The sequence below is a fragment of the Chrysochloris asiatica genome, unplaced genomic scaffold (genome assembly GCF_000296735.1).
Source record: "Chrysochloris asiatica unplaced genomic scaffold, ChrAsi1.0 scaffold00140, whole genome shotgun sequence".
NCBI lineage: Eukaryota > Metazoa > Chordata > Mammalia > Afrosoricida > Chrysochloridae > Chrysochloris > Chrysochloris asiatica.
The window spans coordinates 4,172,011-4,191,796 of record NW_006408658.1 but is presented as its reverse complement, the minus strand read 5'-3'; the positions used below and the strand labels follow the sequence as shown (position 1 = coordinate 4,191,796).

Below are 19,786 nucleotides of genomic sequence, written 5' to 3'. Positions count from 1 at the left end.
GTTGATCTTGCAGTTCACAGTCCCCTGCATATCCACAGAGCCACCACATTGGCAAGCATAATTATCAGCCAAATAGAATTAAGAGCAGAAATTTGATGAGTAAATAGAAGCAACGTTTTTAAGAAGCTGAGAATTATAGCTTTTAGGGGGAAGGTATGCTAAAATACCATTGCAAATGAAGTAGCTCCATGATATGATGTTGGATATGCTTTTTTATTAAATTGCAAAATCAGGAAGCATGATGATATATTTAACTCATATCTTAGTTTTGTGATTCATATACAGATGGGCACCCAAATCATAACTTTCTCTGATTCCCAAATAGTTTTTTAAAGAGCAGTACAATAGACCTACTCTTTTAAATATCCTCACCTAGCGTCAAGTACCGAAATAGCATCTGTCTTCAGTACAAGCTTTAAAACTTTTTAAAATAGCTAACAAAGTGCTGTGTAATATTATGAGAATGTAACATTGATTTTCTTAAAATGCAGTCATCCAAATACACATAATCTCTGACATGTCATATATACCCTTGATAGTCTTATCCGTGCCTACCTCTACTATCCCAATCTTGAATTTGATATTTGAGTATTAACAAACTTTATAATTGTTGAATATATTAACTTATTTTTCATCTTTGTGCCTGTGCTTATGATACTCCCTTTCCCAGAAAAGTCCTATCTTCTACTTAACTCCTATCTCGTTTTCATAGCCAGTTTAGGTGCTTTCTCTGAGCCTTCTAGTTGGAGAAATTACACCTCCCAAACTCATGGAACTTGTTACCTTTATCTATTTTATTTCACGTATGATAAACGATACACCATCTCATGTGTGATGTTGCTGTTGTTAGGTACCATAAAGTCATCCTATGCACAACAGAATGAAACACTGTCTGGTCCTGTGGCTTCCTCACAATTGTTGCCATGCTTGACCCTATTGTTCAGTCACTGTGTCAATCCATCTTGGAAGCTTACTCTTTTTCACCGACACTCTACTTTGCCAAGCATAATGTCATTTTCTAGGGACTGGTCCCTCCTTATAACATGTGAAAAGTATGTGAAATGGGGGCTCTCCATCCTCACTTCCAAGCTGCATTCTGGCTGCTTTTCTTCTGAGACAAATTTGTTTGTGGGGTTTCTTTTTTTGGCAGTCCACACGTCTTTCAAAGAAGCCCTGGTAGCATAGTGGATTACAAGCTGGGTTGCTAACTACAAGGTCAGCAGTTCCAATCTACCAGTCACTCCACAAGAGAAAGATGAAGCTTTGTGCTCCTGTAAAGATTTCCAGCCTTTGAAACATTGTACAGAGTCGCTATGAGTTAGAACTGACTCAATGACACACAGCCACCATCACCATGGTACTTTCAATGTTCTTCATGAATATCAATTCCAATGCATTGATTCTTCTATGGCTTCCTAATTCATCATCTAACTTTCACGTGCGTATTGTTGTTGTTGTTGTTAAGTGCCATCGAGTCGGTTCTGACCCATAGCGACCCTGTTTAGGGTTTCCGAGGGTGTAAATCTTTACGGGAGTAGAAAGCCTCATCTTTCTCCCGCGGAGCAGCTGGTAGTTTCGAACCGCTGACCTTAAGGTTTGCAGCCCGATTCGTAACCACTACGCTACCAGAGCTCCTTTCGTGCGTATTAGGTGATGAAAATACCACGACTTGGGTTAGGCACTTCTTAGTCCTGAAAGTGACATTTTTGTTCTTTAACACTTTAAAGAGGTATTTTTTCAGCAGATTTGTCTATTGCAAATAGACAAATATGTTCTTTCTTGACTGTTGCTTCCATGAGTGTTGAATGTGGATCCAAATCAAATAAAATCTTTGACAACTTCAATCTTTTCTCTGTTTATCATGGTGTTATTTATTAGTCCAGTTGTAAAGATTTGTTTTTCCTTTAGATAGAGGTGCAATCCATACTGAAGGCTGCATTCTTTGATCCTCATCAGTAGGTATTTCAAGTCTTCTTCATTTCCCTCAGGTAAGGTTTGTCATCCCTGCATATAGCAGGTTATTGAGGAGTCTTCTTTCAACCCTGATGTGTGATTGCTGTTTTTGTTAAGTACTGTCCCAAAATAGTAGCAAGTTTTTATATTGAGTCTAACAACACTAACATTTTTGCTGCTATCCTATCCCTAACCAGATTTTCTCTAAGACATAGTCAGGGTTATGTGCTCAAGTAATGCTTATTTTGATAACAGACAACTCCCTGTGAATTCCTCAGTACTCAGGATATGCCTTTCCCATTCCAAAGTCCTCTTCCACTCTAGACACAAGAGCCATGTTTACAAAGGAACATGAATACTGAGGGAAAGTTCTCCCTGGTTCAAGAATGAGGTATCTGGTTCAAGTTTTTGTGCTTAAGCATGGTTCATTTGCATACTTTTCAACTCATATAAAAGCAGTGGATTTGTTAGTTCTAATTTGAGACAAAATGAAAGATAATTATAACATGTAAGTAAAGTAGAAAGCTCAACAGTCTGTGAATCCCTCTTTTCAGGAATTTCATTTTCATTTCTCACTTGTATCTCCTCTGCTGTGCTTATTGTCATAATATTATAATTAGATTTGGGTTAATAGATGAATTCCTCTGTTTCTTTCTTAGTTTCTCATTTCAGGAGAAATTTCCTAGAACTTTCCTTCCAGGAAGAATAGCCCCAGTCCTGTCATTATCTTGCTAAAACTATTCAAATCCTTCTCCATGCCATCCTTGCCAATCTGCAAACAGCAGACATAGCGCTCAACTCAGGACTCCAGGCACAAATAATCTGGATAAGAGGTGAGTACTGTATGTATTCATTCACTCACAAGTTTACTTTTTTATGCAACAAACATATAGTGACATTTATCACTAAGCCAATGTCTATTTGGTTTTAGAAATACCTCTGTTGCTATAGTGTAGTGAACAAATTAGAAAAGTCCAAATAGAGACTGTCTGAATCATTTAGGAAGAGATACAGTGATCTGAATTAACACAGCATCAGTGAAGATGATGGTAAGACAGATATAAGAGGTATTTATTACATGAAATCCTAATTGACTCATTGGATACCGGACAGAACTGTTATGTGGAGGAGTCAAATATGAAACTTAATTTTTGACTTAGACCACAGAGATAATGAGCAGAGACGAAGTAGAAGAATTTTAGGGAAGATGATAACCTAAATATTTGATGTGCTTCCAAGATAATTAAGAAACTTCTAGGTGCAGCTCTTTAGCTTGTTAATAGATCTATGAGTCTTTAAATCAGAAGGGAAGAAAAGGGAAGTACTGGAGTTATAGATAAGATATTTACCAAGGTAGATGGTAAATGAGGTCATAGGAATGGATGGAATTGTCTGGACAGAGACAATAGTATATAATCAGAAAATGGTCAAGAATGAAAACAGCTATATACAAGGTCTGAGCAAAGAAGATAAACCAGCAAAGGAGTTTGAAAAGTGATAGAAATATAGAGGAAACAATTTTCAATATGATAATGATTGTGTCACAGCAGATGATGCTAAAGGTGATGATGATTGTGATACTGTTTATGATACAAATGTTAATGAAACTGAATAAGTAATTTTTAAAAATATCCATTTATTTTTCAGCTCATTTCCTGAGGAATGTCAGACCAATATCTTCTTAATTATCAGGAAATGGTACTGTCCAATGACACTTGGTTTAGCCCTATGTTCTATCTTACTGGCTTTCCTGGATGGGAAGCCATCAGTCACTGGATCTTCATACCCTTTTTCTTTATGTACCTGGTGTCCATCTCAGGCAACTGTTGTATTCTGATAATCATTAAGACCAACCCACATCTACACACACCCATGTACTACTTGCTGTCTTTGCTGGCCCTAACTGACCTGGGACTATCGGTGTCCACCTTGCCCACCAATATGGGGATATTTTGGTTCAATTACCATGGGATCTACTTTGCAGCCTGTCAAATACAGATGTTCTGCATCCATTCATTTTCCTTCATGGAGTCATCAGTACTCCTTGTCATGTCTTTTGATCGCTTTGTGGCCATCTGCTATCCCCTAAGATACTCAGTCATAATCACTGGCCAGCGAGTGGTTAGAATAGGTCTGGTCATCATCCTCCGAGGCCCTGTGGTCCTTGTCCCCATTGTTCTCTTCCTGAAAGCTTTCCCATACTGTGGGTCTCGAGTCCTATCCCACTCATATTGCCTACATCAGGAAGTGATACATCTGGCCTGCACAGACACTACCTTCAACAATCTCTATGGGTTGACAGTGGTAGTGTTCACTGTAATGGTGGACCTGGTACTCATTGCTCTGTCCTATGGGCTCATCCTGAACACAGTGGCAGGACTGGCCTCCCGAGAGGAGCGACTTCGAGTTTTCCAAACATGTACCTCACACCTCTGTGCTGTGCTGGTATTCTTTGTGCCCATGGTGGGATTGTCCCTGGTGCATCGCTTTGGAAAGAATGCTCCACATGCTGTCCACCTCCTCATGGCCAATGTCTACCTCTTTGTGCCTCCCATGCTTAACCCAATCATATACAGTATTAAGACCAAGGAGATCCGCCGTGTGATCATCAAGTACCTACACCTTAGAAAGGGCAATGCTGAGTCCTGGGACTAAACATTTTGCTAGGTGTTCAGAAGAAGGCTAAAGATTTACAAAATTGAGTGTTTATTGTAACTCCTTGTGCTGCCCGAGATTTTTATCATTACACTAAATAAAGTATAGATGAAGTTTCTCAAGCTATGGCTTAGAAATGCTGACCTTCTTTTGTTTAAGTCATAATGTCTCTGAGACATCATCACTGAGACCTGGATGAATGAAAACAAGAAGCTCAGGGTGGAAATTAGGAGAATACTGACATATTGTGGGGATTAAAACCAATGTCACAGAATAATTTGTACGTGAATTAACTAACGTGAAACAAATTTTCTGTGTAAACTTTCACCTAAAGTACAATAAAATGTTAAAAAAAAAGAATAAATTTCAAAAACCATGCAAGACAATGTTATTGAAATATAAAGATATGAATGCAGCAAAATATTTTAATAGAAAGATTTCATTTTTATATCAATATCTTATATTATATATTACATATACTGATTGTTTCAAAAATAATCAAAAATAAATTCAATTCTAAGCAAACTTACAGCTAGTCATCCTATAGAACTTGATTGGTGATTTTAAATTCTCATGGCAAAGCAAAAGTCAAGAAAAAGCAAGATAATTTGGAAATACCTCCTTTTATGTGGACCCCCCTTAACAAACTCAAAGATATTTTTCTGAAGCTGTAGTAATTCTCACATTATAGTATTTGTGCTGAGTTAAATAAACATATCAGTAATAATCAGAACAAAATCAAATTCAAGAAATATATCCAGAGATATAATGTTAACTGAAATAGGAAACATGAAAAATTACTTAGTAAAAATTGGATTTTTTTTTTTTAAGTGGTATTAGCCAAGTTTGTAATCCATATGGAAAACACAATCTGGACCCTATCTTACAGTATACTTAAAAAATCAATCAGAGTAGACATAATGTTAAAAATTTATAAATTTAAAAATATATATGAGTAAAAACACAAGCAAATGTAAGATACCTAGAAAAGAGGAAATATTACCAGTCATACATTGGGAAATTATCTCACCATTATATATAAGCAACTGAGAATTAATATCTAGAGTGCATGAAGAACGTCTATAATTCAATAAGCTAAAGCCAAACCATTCAATAAGTTCAGCAAAGATATGAACAGATAATTTTCAGAAGTGAAAAACTTAAGTGCCAATTAATGCCTGAACTACGTATCTCTCTAAAAATTAGGAAAATATAAAATATGTAACAAAAAAGATACCATGCTTCATCAATTGCATTCAAAAAAATTGAAAAGGACTGAACTTACTCAATGTTGGTAAAGGAGTAGAAAAATTAATTGTAATCTAGTGATCAATGTAGTGTAACTCATGGAGATCGACTCTGGAATATCTATTAGAAGTGGAGTCCTGGTGTGGCACTGCAGGTTAATGCACTGGACTACAAGGTCAGTTTGAACTGCAAGGTCAGCAGTTCAACTTCACCAGCCACTCCTTAGAAACCCTATAAAGGGTCACTCTGATTCAGAACCAACTTGATGGCACTAACTACAACAACAATTAGAAGTGGGAACTCATCAAATGAAATACACAGGAATTAAATTGACTGCATCTGTGTGAAGAGATGATCTTGAAGCTCAATATCGTTAGCCAAAACAAGGCAAGAGGCCAACTGTGGGAAGGCTATCAATTGAACACGTGTAAATTCAGGAATCCTGATGTGGTGCTCTAGAATAAGCACTTGACTGCAATGTTCATTATTCACACCCACCAATTGCTCCTCAGAAATGCTATACAGTATAGCTATGAGTCAGAACCAACTCGACGGTGACAAAATTCAGGTTGATGCTGAAGAAAATTAAAACAATTCCACCAAGAGCCAAAATATGACCTTGATTATATCCCACCTGAACATCAGGCATGAAGAAAGAGAAGGTAATTAAAAAGACAGAAAAGGTAGAAAAGACCAAGTGAATGCCAGAAGAGATTCTCAAAATTGTTCTTGGATATAAAGAACCTTAAGAAACTGGAAGACATAATGAAGTAAAACAGCTGAACAAAAATTTTCCAAGGATAGCTAGAGAAGACAAAGTAAAGTATAATCATGAAATGTGCAAAGACTTGGAGTTAGAAAACCAAGTCAAAGAACATGTTCAACAGAGTTGAAGAAAAATTTCAAGCCTCAGGTTTTAAAATGGAAGTATTATATGGGCAAAATATTGTTGAATGATGCAGGAAACATCAAAGAAGATGGAAGGAATACACAGAATCACTGTAACAAAAAGAATTGGTCAGTATTCAGCTATTTCAAGAGGTACCGTATTATCAAGAACCATTGGTACTGAAGGAAGAAGCCCAAGCTGCACTGAAGGGACTGGCAAAAAACAAGGCTTTAGGAATTGATGGAATATAAATTGAAATGTCTCAACAAGGTGATGCAGTGCCTAATGCAATCATCAATCTCTGCCAAGAAATTTGGAAGACAGCTACCTGGCCAGCCAATAGGAATAGATCTATATCTGTGACTAATCCAAAGAAAGGTGACCAAACAGAATGTAAAAATCATAGGATGATACTATTAATATCACATACAAGTGAAATTTTGCCGAAGATAATTCAAAAATAGTTGCAGCATTACATCAATAGGGAGCTGCCAAAATTCAGACAGAGTTGAGAAGAGGCTATGAAATGAAGGATATCATTACCAATGCCAGATGGATCTTGGCTGAAAGCAAGAATACCAAAAAGACACTTGTGCTTTATTGAATATGCAAGGGGAGTGTGGTGACTGTGTAGGATAAGCACTGGATTGCAAACCACAATGTCAGCAGTTTGAGCCCACCAGCCACTCCACAGATGAAATAAGACTCTATCTGCTCTCACAGAGATTTACAGTCTCTAAAACTTTGTACAGGGTCACTATGAATCAGAACCAACTGGATGGCACTTAACAATAACAACAATGACTATTCAAAGGCATTAGACTGTTTGGATAACAAACTATGAATAATATTGTGAAGAGTGTGCAGTCCAGAACATTGTGCTCATGAGGAACATGGGCATAGACCAAGAAGCGGTCGTATAAAGAGGCAGTTGTTGAAAACCTACAAAAGTGTATATCAGGGTTGTGTACTTTCACCAACTATATTCAATCTATATGCTGAGCCAATAATTTGAGTAACTGGATTATATGTAGAAGATCATGGCATCAGAATTGGACAAACACTCATTAACAACCTGAGATACATAGATGACACAACTTTCCATGCCAGAAGTAAAGAGGACTTGAAGAACTTACTGATGAATATCCAAGATTATAGCCTTCAGTAATCGTACCTCAGTGAAAATTCTCAAAACTGGACCAATACAACATCATGATAAATGGAGAAGAGATAGAAGTTGTCAAAGTCTTCATTTTGCTTGGATCCAAAATCAATATTCATGGAACAGCAGTCAAGAAATAAAAGGACATATTTCATTAGGTAAATCTGCTGCTTAAAAAAGTCAGTGAAAAAGCAGAAGACCTCAATGAGAGGGACTGATTCAATTGTGGTAACAAAGGTTCAAATATAACAATTGTGAGGATAAGATTGATTTGAGTTAGAGCTGACTCATTGGTACCTACCAATAACATATGCCATTAACATTACTAACCTATAGTATCATGGTACGCCATGTATAAACCTGAAATAAATATACAATGTTGAACAAAAGTAAGTTGCAAATGTATATTTATGTACATAGGGTAGCTTTTATGTTGTTACTATTGTTAAGTGCTATCAAGTTGGTTCCAACTCATAGCAACCCTGTATAGGGTTTCCAAGGAACAACTGGTGAGTTTGAACTGCCAATCTTATAGTTAGCAGTCCACTGCTTATCCTACAACTCCACAGTAGGCTATGCTCAGAAGAGCTGAAGAAAAATTTCAAGCTTCAGATAGATTTTATAGAAAGCTTGAAACATAGAATATCATGGTGCCTTTTTTTATGATATAAAAACGTAAGAAAACCATTAAAAACTAAGCTAAGAATGATAAATTACTAACTCTGCAAAGAGTTAATTTTTCTAAAATTAAGAGTTATTTTTTCTAAAATTTCTAGGCTGAGGGAAGTGAGAAGCATTTGTTTTTTGTTTTGTTTTTACCCTTGTATATTTTCTGACATCCTTTTAACTTTATCCAGAAGTGTTGGTTTTTTTCACACCCAAATCCTGCAGAAAGCAGTTTTCTCAAAGGCAGATATTGTGTCTTATTACATTTGATTCAAAGTTCTGGCCCAAACTTGTCTCTAATGAAAGTAAATAACTATCCAGTAGGAAAAAGAATCTCAAAGGGAGACTTTTTTTTGAGAAAGAAGATGAACAAAGGAAGGAGAACTGAGGATTGATCAAAAAATATTCTTAAAACAATTGCAGCTGATGGATGAAGAGAATGAAAGACTTCCTGATCTGATGAAAGATATCCTAGTAGTACTTGTTGTTGTTGTCGTTGTTAAGTGCCGTACAGTCGGTTCCAACTCATAGCGACCCTGAACAGGGTTTCCGAGGCTGTAAATCTTTATGGGAGCAGAAAGCCTCATCTGTCTCCTGCAGAACAGCTGGTAGTTTCGAACTGCTGACCTTGACGTTACCAGCCCAACTCATAACCACTATGCTACCAGAGTTCTTGTTCTTATGTGTCACTAAATTTCAACGGAAAATGACTGGTAAACCCAAATGTTAAGCTCTGGGAAGATGCTGATCCCTCTGTGGTATTAGTCAGTTCTGCATCCGTCTAAGAGTATTTCTCTTAGGGCTGGAGACCCAAGGGAGAAAGAGGAAGACTTTATAGTTACCAGTGGCGCACACACAGAGCAGCTTCTGGAGTCAATTCACCAAGAGGCTGTGAGAGGAGTGGGAAGTACTGCAGCATCCTGGAAAGGAGCTGCAGACAAAGAAAGATAAGTAAGTTGTTACAAACCCTTTGCTTATCTGATCTCTCTTCTCTATCAGGTCTGTAAGTAAGGTTGAGGGCTAGGGCACCTTTCTGGAGGATGGCCAGTATGAGTTAGTGCACCTATCTTATGATATGTCCAAATGACTTTCTTTCATTGCATAGAGTGACCTGAATTTGTTGTTGGACTAGGCTGTGATGAAGTTGGCATGGAATCACCATCTCAACAAATTCCTAATTGAGAGGCTTCCAATACTTTTTTCACAGTCCTTTAGCTTCTATGGAAAGAAATCAGGTCAAGTGTGAAAACCTACCACATAGAAAGTAGTTAAGATGGAGAAAGAATTGGTAATTTCACTAAAATCATGTGAATGACTGGTCCTAAAACTTGCTCAAGAACTTAGAGCTCCCAATCCTGAGTTTCTTACTCTTTATTGTTGTAAAATCATTTACTGACTTTCTCTTAATAAATGCTAACACTATAGACATTTTCGTAGTAGATAAATATTATAATGGTAGTGGTTATTTGCCACTGAATCAGTTCTGACTCATAGTGACCCTGTATATAGTTTCCAAGGCTGTAAATCTTTACGGGAGCAGGAAACCTCATCTTTTCCCCATGAAGCAGCTGATATAGTCAAACTACTGACCTTGTGGTTAGCAGCTCAACACTTAGCTACTATGCTATCAGGGCTCCTATAGCTAAGTTTTAATTAGAAGGTAGTGCTATAAGTTGGAAATAATAATCTATCATCTATTGAGTGATGGTTCTAACTGTACAACATTAACAAATACATATAAAAGGCTCCACAAACTATAATTGTCTCGATGTTTAGTTAAGAAATCTGAGATTAAACAAATAATTTGAATAATAATAGGCAATAAATATTGGAGTCATGATTTCAATTCCACCAGTTTGATTTCAGATTCACTATTGTTAGTCACTTGCTAAATTGCATAAAAATAGACGGTGGCTGGAGAAACTGAGCCTAGTGGCCCAAAGAATTAAGTTCAATTTTCAAAGTCCAGTGCACTTGAGATAAGAAGCTTGAAATAAAGGGCTGTGTGGGTTTCCCTGGCCTCCATTTCTAAGGTACCAACCTCTCCTGCTCCTCAGTTTCTCACTGCCCTGTTTCCCAGCTTTCTTCATCTGACCACTACTTCCTCCATACCCCCACCCCCGGTCATTCAGTCCTCCCTCTCCTGCTACCACACAGATGACTTTCTCTTCTCCTCAAATCCTCTCTCACCACACTCACTGGAGCTCCCATTCCATCCATCTCTTTCACTTTCTGCCTTTGCCTGATCATCTCCATCAACACATCCCCACTCACCATTGGTCCCTAAGCTTCTCTTCAAAATGTTGCTTGGTTTTTCTCTTCACTGTTCCTCGGTCTGTATTTCTTTTCCCAATGATCTCTCCTTATCTTTCTGCCATCAGTCTTCTTTTGATGAGTCTTGCAAGCCTCTCTTTAACACTTAGTCTGGTATTTTGCTTGTTCATCTGTACCCTTTTAACTCACATTCCCCCTTCCTTTGTGCCTCAATTTTGTCTTCTAACTTACACAACTCTATTTCTCTCTTACACTCAACTTGCCCTTTGCTGTCCTTTAACATAACTATAGTCAACTTTAATCTCCCCGTTCATCATTTTCTCTTATATCACTGTTCTCTAGTCTCCCTCACAACATATTCTTTGTAAGGCCATCAGTGCTCATGTTTTCCTTCCGATGCTCATCATACCGTTCTCCTAATCTTCTCCTAATCTCCTAATTCCTCTGTCTGTCTGTCAGTCTTACATTCAGTATTCTTTGGGACCTATTCTCAGTACTCTATTCATCATTGTCTCATAATTACTCACCCAGTCTTTCATCTGTCAGTAGATCTTCAGTCTTTCAAAGACACTTGGCATTTTCTGCCAAAATCTGAAGTACCAGAATTTTAAGAAAGAGATGACATTTTGTTTTAGGAGATACATTGTATAATAGGGAGACGAGAAAGTAGGAGGAATTGGAGGAAATTCTAAGAAAATTCATGTTACCTGGAGTACATTATGCTAAGTGACGTTAGTCAATCACAAAAGAACAAAAATTGTATGAGATCACTATTGTAAAAAGCCAAGAAAAGGTTTTCACATAAAAGGAACATACTTTGATGATTATCAGGGGTGATAGAAAAGGGGGAATAATTCCTTGACTAGAGGGTTGATGGTATTATTAAGTGCCATTGAGTAGGTTCCAACTCATAGTAACCCTGTATAGGGTTTCTGAAGAGAGGCTGGTGGATTTGAATTGCTACACTTGCTATTAGTGATCCAATACTTATCCTACATTGCCACACAGAGTGTTTTGTAGTTGTTAAGTGCTGTTAAGTCGGTTCTGACCCATAGTGACCCTGTATAGGGTTTCTGAGGAGCAGCTGGTAGGTTTGAACCAACTTTGCAGTCCAGTGCATTATCCTGTAGCACCACACCAAGACTACCACAGAGAGTTGTTGTTGTTGTTATGTGCCGTGGAGTCAGTTCCAACTCATAGCAACCCTGTACAGGGTTCCCAAGTAGACACATGTTAATTTGGGTGACAAGGAAGGTAATATATGAGAGGGAGGTAGGCAGAAGAAGATAATGTCAGGAAAAGACATGGGGAGGAATCAAAAATTAAATGGAACCGAGGTAATGACTGTTAAATATTTTTTTAAAAAAGAAAATGCACATTTACTTCAAGAATAGCTAAACTATATTTATTGTTTACTATTTGTCTGCCCTTATGCTAAATTCTGTCGACATAATGTGCTAAATGAAATTCACTTTCATTCTTTAGATTAGGAGATACAATTTTCTCTACTGATGAAGAAACAGAAGCAAATATTATGTCAGATACTAAGATTCAGGGCAGAAGGAATTGTCTTATAAGTACTTCTCCTAGTAATGTTGTTTTTAGTATTTAATAAACTAATTTGAATAAGGGTCAGACTTTTTATAGTTGCTGGTATTTAGAGGTACTCTTACTGATATGTCTGTTTAGCAAAACCTAAATTGGAAACATTGCTCTAGTAAGATTACCAGATTTATAAACTGTGTCAGGTCTTCAGGTAGATTTCAGAGGAGGTATATCTTCAAATGGCAGGAAAACAATATGCACACAGGAGAAGTTTTGTCTGTGCAATCTAAAACTAGGCCCGTGTGCCTGCCACCCTGTCCACTGGCCCACGTGCCCTCCACCCCACCCGCCGCGGCCAGTAGACAAGACCTAACCACACCTACTACACATTACAGACAAAAAGGGATGACTATCTCCTGATCATATTAATAATAATTATAATAAAATAAGAATAATCGTGCCCAACAAGAAACAATTAACATTATCAAAGCACGTCCAAAAGCAGAAGAGAACAGCAGATGCAAATGAGCTAGAGACAGACAAAGGCTTTATAGAGGAGGAAGAGCAGGTTCTGGATATGTCTGAAAGGGAATTCAGAAGAATGATATGGAAACATATTCAAGTACTATGAAAAGGGGTCGAGGAAAATAAGGAAGAAGTAAGGAAAGTACTGCAGGAACAATCTAATAGGATTGACACAGCATTGGAAACAATTCAAATCCTGCAAAAAGATGTCCAGGTGATCAATAATAAGATATTAGAAATAGACAATAGGCTGAAAGGGAAAAGGAGCAGACTAGAAGAGATGGAAGCCAGAACTAGCCAACTGGAAGACAAGTCTCTCAATACTGCCAAGATAGAACAGCAAACAGCTAAAAGGATAAAACAATCTGAAGAGAGTCTAAAATTCATGCTGGATAACATGAAGAGGAATAATGTAAGAATTATTGGCATTCTGGAACAAGAAGAATCAAAGAAGTCCACAGAGGAGATAGTTGAAGAGCTTCTGGAAAAAACCTTCCCAAACATCTTGAAAGATGAGAAGATAAAACTAGGTTAAGAAGAAAACAAATCACATGAAATTAGAATAAAGGTAACAGCCTTAAAGGTGTAGATTGCTGTTACTGTAGTTGTTAAGTGCTGTTGAAGAGGCTCTGACTCACAACGACCCTGTATATGGTTTCTAAAGAGCAGCTGGTGGGTTTGAACCACTGATCTCATGATTAACAGTCCAGCGCGTATCTAACACTAGGATCCAAAAAGTGTACAGCACCTGGTATTCCCAGGCAATCTCCCATCCAAGTACTAACGAGGTCAGACCCTGGGTAGCTTCTAAGATCACACACAATAGGTTGTGTTATGGGAGGTATACCCATAGATTATATATGCTAAGTATTAGTAAATTCAAAGATAAGAAGAAAGAGTTTCCCAAAAGCCCTAAAATGATGTCTGAGGGGTGAGTTACTGGATAATGAGAATGATACGTTCTTTGTGAGGGCTGACTTTGGAGAGAAGCAGGATACCTCTTCTTCTGACACGTGGAGTGGATCCTATCACTGCAAGAAAGAGGTTAAATGGAGAATCAAATGGATGAGGAATCTGCTGTAGACAGTCTCGGTTAGATTAGGAAAAGGAGAGTTGTATTCTACGAGAATTGAAAAGTTTGCAGAGGCAAGATCATATACAGGAAACAATTAGGTAGTAAGGGAATTTCTGGGAAATTGAAAATCATGTCAAGGTTGAGCTTATAGATTTTTTTGAGCCAAGTCTTTTAGTAGCAGGTTAAGAGCAGGGGTAGGGAAAGCTCTTGATGAGATTTACTTAAGGCAGAGGTTGTTGTTAAGGGCCGTCGAGTCGGTTCTGACCCACAGTGACCCTGTATAGGGTTTTGGTGGGGAACCTTTTTCTACCAACATTTATAACATTAACTGTGGGACATACAAAACTATCAGTTTTTGAATGAGCTTGCTATATTTGGTCAAACACTTAATTAAATATCCCCTGAAAGAGCTCTGGTAGTGTAGTGGTTACGAATCGGGCTGCGAACTGCAAGGTCAGCAGTTCAAAACTACCAGCTGTTTGTTCCGCAGGAGAAAGATGAGGCTTTCTGCTCCTGTAAAGATTTACAGCCTCAGAAACCCTATGCAGGGTGGCTATGAATTGGAACAGACTCCATCGCACACCACCATCACCAATGTGATGACTGGAGTCTTGGTGTGACGCTGTGGGTTAATGCACTGGACTGCAAAGTAGGTGTGAACTAACTGCACGGTCACTGGTTCAAGCTCACCCGCCACTCCTCAGAAACCTTATACAGGGTCGCTATGAGTCAGAACCAACTGGAAGGCACTTAACAACAACAATGTGACGACTAGAGTCCTGGTGTGGTGCCATGGGATAAGCACTTGACGTCAAGGTCAGTTTGAACTGTAAAGTTGGTGGTTCAAACTCAACCAGTGGCTCCTCAGAAACCCTATGCAGGGTCACTATGAGTCAGAACCGACTCAACAGCATTTAACAACAGCACAATGTGATGACTGGAGCTGCAGTTGCCTAGAGAGGGGTAGACCCAATGATTTTACAAACTGTATAGGGGGGCATGCAAAAATGGGATGGGAATAATAGAATGTGAGGAAAAACAAGGAAACAGCTTGGGCTGATTGAAACTATAGTGGCTGGTTGAGAGGAGATTGAGTCTAGGGAGTGCAGATCAAGTTGAACAGCCAGCAGAAGATGGGTGTTCTGTGATAGTGGGAGGGCTTATGCTTACTAGCCTATTAACTTTTACACTGCCACCTTTACCAGCGTGAATAGGTCTCCTGAGGATGAGAATAGCCACCCTATCAAGAACCAACTTGAGCTTCTCTACATTCCTGCTGACGGGCTTCCCAGGCCTGGAGTGGGCTCACCACTGGATCTCATTGCCCATTTTTATAGGATACCTTGTGGCCATTCTAGGTAATATCACAATTTTACATCTGGTACGAACTGACCCTTCCCTCCACCAACCCATGTACTATTTCTTGGCCATTCTGGCTGTGACAGACTTGGGCCTGTGCATGTCTACACTGCCCTCAGTGTTAGGTGTGCTGTGGTTCGATGCTCGGACCGTAAGCCTGGTACAGTGTGTTCTGCAGCAGCACTTCCTCCACTCCTTCTCTTTCATGGAGTCAGCCGTGCTCTTTGCCATGGCTCTGGACCGCCTTGTGGCCATCCGTTTCCCACTGCGCTATGCTTCTTTGCTCACGGGCCCTCGAGTAGCATTGGTTGGGGTGGTGCTGGGCATGCGGAGTGCTGTCCTTACTGCTGCACCCTCAGTGCACCTATTAAAATTTGATTACTGCCACCCAGGGGCACTCTCTCATGCCTACTGCCTTCACCAGGACATGATCCGTTTGGCCTGCTCTGACACTCGATTCAACAGGATCTATGGACTATGTATGATCATGCTAGCCATGGGCTCTGATGTCCTCTTCATCCTGCTCTCCTACACTATCATCCTCCGCACTGTGCTGGCCATTGCCTCTGCAGGGGAGCGAGTCAAGGCCCTCAACACCTGCGTCTCCCACATTCTGGCAGTGCTCTGCTTCTATGTGCCAGTGCTTGGTCTATCCATTGTGCACAGATTTGGGCACCACCTCTCACCCCTAGTACACATCCTCATGGGCACCATCTCTGTGCTCTTCCCTCCCCTGATGAACCCTGTCATATACAGCATCAAGACTCAGCAGATCCGCCATGCTATCCTCAAGGTGGTTTCACTGGGAAAGATGCAATAAGACATTGGGGAAGAACCACTACATTTGGAATTGATTAATGAGTTAAAACTTAGTGTTAAAGCCCTCTTATCACAAAATAATCTCTGATCACATATTTTAATTTGGTCAATTAATTGTACATCATGTATTGACTCTATTTTTAAAACTAAATAAAGTTACTTATTACTATTAATGTATATAACTATAAACTTATGGTTACTATTTTCTTACATGAAAGAATGATTCAGTTTTGCTTTTTACACAAGTGTTCGCAAGTTTATAGCCATTTAAAAATATTTTTCCTCTACTAAATTGTTATGATTCTAATTTTATAATCAATGTTTTTACTAATGTTATGGAGAGATGAGTTGTCACTTCATATTACTGGATTCATATATTTGTCACCATTCTTTGCTATATAATAGGTCTTTAGTTTTATCTAGGATGACTTCATGCTGAATCCAAATGGAGATTTGCAATTTAGGTTTTTAACCCACATGTCCTGGTGTGGCACTGTGGCTTAAAACACTGGGCCACACGGTCAATTTGAACCACAAGGTTGGTGGTTCAAGCTTATCAGCCGCTCCTTGGAAACCCTATACAGGGTCACTCTGATTTGGAACTGACTCCACGGCACTCAACAACAACATCCATATTATAGTCTAAGGCAGAAATTACCCCTAAGATCCTGCCCTTATTTTCCTTCATGTTCATTTAATTCTACAATTATAAAAATACACTCAAGTTTTACAATTATTTTGATTCTCTTCTATCTTCACTGTTCGTATTTGCCTTTAAAAAATCATAGTCGTAAAAAGTATGCCTATATGAAACATTTGTTGTTGTTAAGTTTTGCAGACCATGTAAGCTTGGTCAGAGGTTCGAGGCCCTATAGACCCGAGTGTAACAAATGAGGCCACTGGCAGTCAATAGCAAATTGTTTTTTCATCTTAGTGTTCAGTTATATTTATTAATTGCAGACAAGAAGCCCTTGATATACACAGATAAATGTAATATTTTCCTAAAAGCCCAGACTGTAAAAGTTGCAAGGTCAAGCCTTCCTCCAAAGGATTAACTAAAAACATCTTAGCTACTTCACGGTTCTTTGTTCTACAAACAAAAGAGTCATCCTCCCTGAATCTCTCCCAAGTGTTAGCTATTCAGCCAAGTTCATGAAAACCTGGCTCAGGAAGCTAAAACAGAAGGACTCTGCCCAAGCTTTTGTCCTTACCTCTCACCTTCCCCCAACTGAGCTCAGGGGCTATAGATATGTTAATTGAGCCTGAGAAACCAAGTTGTGGGCCTGGGATTCGAACCAGCGAAGTACGATGTAAAGTCTGGAAAAGCACTGATGTTAGCTGTACCTTGCCTTAGTCCCTCCCAGCTTGGTGTGAAGCTCCTCCCCTAAATAAAACAGAGGCCCGGGCCTCCCCAGGTGTGCATTACGGGTTGGAAGGCATGCAGTAAAGATTTCAGTGCATTATGGGTTGGAAGGCATTCAGTAAAGATTGCAGTGCATTACAAGATGGAGGGCATGCAGTAAAGATTGCAGGGCAGTGAGTTGCTGCCTGCAGAGGCCACGATGCCTGTAGTCCCAAGTCTGCCCACCAGTGATGTATCCACCCTGGCTTTGGGGTGCCTCCTTGTCCCCCTTCTTCTGTCTGTCTGTGTATTCTTTCGCTAACTCTATCGCCGCTGGATCTCCCCTCCTCATGAACCAAACACTCGTGAACAACACCCCTATGTCGAGGTTAGACCCCGACAGTTAAGTGTCATTGTGTCAGTTGTAACTCATAACCATCTGGGACCAGTGATTCCACAAGGTTCGTAGCTGGAGCCTGCCAACTGCTCATCCAGAGAAAGAGGAGGATTTCTGCTCCTCTTTAGGATTAACGTCTCGGGAGCCCTATACAAGGTCACTATGAGTTGGAACCAACTCGACAGCATGTAACAGCAACAACAACATAGGATTTCTGAGAACCAGCTGATAGGTTTGAACGATCAACCTGGCACTCAGCAGTCCAGTGCTTATCTTACAAAGTCACACCAGAAATGTTGTTGTTGTTGTTGCTTAGTACCATGGAGTCGGTTCCTACTCATAGTGATCCTGCACATGATTTCTGAGGCTGCAAATCTTCACTGGAGCAGAAAGCCTCCTGCGAAACAGCTGGTAGTTTGGAACTGCCGACCTTGAAGTTAGCAGCCCAATTTGTAACCACTATGCTAGCAGAGCTCCTTTATAAGAAAATAGTAGCTGTGAATTGAAGAAAACAGCATAGTGTAATAGGAGGTGAATAACATGATGGCAAAAATATTTTGGTGAGATAAATCTAAGAGTGTATCTTAAATAGAGTTAATTATGGAGAAGGAAAAGAGACAGTTGTAGGAAAGAAAAGAGGATGTTGGTGACTCAATTCCTGTGAAAGAAGCTACATAAAATAGATGATAATAAGTTTTGAATAAGAGAAGAGACATCATTTCTTCTGGAAGAGGCAGAGACAAGAGTTCAATTTAAATGTGTTGGTGACAGAGAGGGAAGTTCTCATTTTGGGGCTTTCATTTTGTTAGTGAATTAGATGGTGAGATATTTTTATTGTAGTTTAGGGAAGTTGTGAATTTGGTTTTTGAGAATCTGAAACTACCCAAATGACTATTTTTGTTAGGTTCATATATGCTAAGAAGCATACTGATTTATTAATTCCTTGAAGATAAAAAAAATTCTCTCTCATACTTTTCTATTTGTTTCCTCTTCCTGGGCCATAGTTATTGTCTGGTTACTTTCTATTCATATATTTCAATCACAGTGCACTGAGGGAAACAATGTTGAGTATTACAAATAAAAGAGGTTTATTAGAACAAAGTATTTACAAAATGTTGGGCAGTGGTCCAAAAGGACAGGTGGCAAGGTAGATACTGGATGAGTAAAAAGAAAACAATTTCTGACTATGAACCCAGAAATTAAAAAGCTGCTCTCACCCTGACATAATTCCACTAGCATGACAAGTTGTGGCACAGCCAGACATGCTGCCTTCACCAGGAACTTCAGGTCAAAGCTGTCCTAGGTGTTGAGGTGCTTAGGTGTCCTGGCAACCACCAGGAATGTGCAGCCACTCACATTTCTTACACAACACAAAAAAGGACTTTTCTCCTTCTACTTTCTTATTTCCTGCAATGCTTTTCACAGATAGAACCTACCAGAAAGATGTTGTTGTTGTTGTTAAGTGCCGTCGAGTCGGTTCCGACCCATAGCGACCCTGTACAGGGTTTCCGAGGGTGTAAATCCTTACGGGAGTAGAAAGCCTCATCTTTCTCCCGCGGAGCGGCTGGTAGTTTCGAACCGCTGACCTTAAGGTTCGCAGCCCGATTCGTAACCACTATGGAAATTACAACAATTGTAGCTTGTTCTTTCTTTGTTTCAGCAGTTCTAAGCAAGTATATTGTTGTGAATATTATCGTGTCGGTTCCACCCCACAAGAACCCTATATAGGGTTTCCGAGGAGTGGCTGATGGGTTTGAACTTCTGACCTTGTGGTTCAAACCAGTGCATATTCTACAGATCCACACCAGGAATCTGGGTTTACAGATGTACTTAATGGGGCTGAGAGACAACAAATAAAAAAATAAGCACATTATGTT

At 39.2% G+C, this 19,786-nt stretch overlaps 2 protein-coding genes across 2 annotated transcripts; both read left to right on the top strand.

Moving 5' to 3' along the window:
* The first annotated feature begins 3,615 nt into the window (after positions 1 to 3,615).
* LOC102811666 (olfactory receptor 51M1-like) lies at positions 3,616 to 4,608 on the top strand. The gene has a single exon (XM_006870338.1). It carries the CDS (start codon positions 3,616 to 3,618, stop codon positions 4,606 to 4,608), a length of 993 nt encoding a protein of 330 aa, XP_006870400.1.
* A 10,609-nt stretch (positions 4,609 to 15,217) lies between these two features.
* On the top strand, positions 15,218 to 16,171 carry LOC102818814 (olfactory receptor 51L1-like). Its single transcript, XM_006870222.1, has one exon. It carries the CDS (start codon positions 15,218 to 15,220, stop codon positions 16,169 to 16,171), a length of 954 nt encoding a protein of 317 aa, XP_006870284.1.
* The last annotated feature ends 3,615 nt before the right edge of the window (positions 16,172 to 19,786 follow it).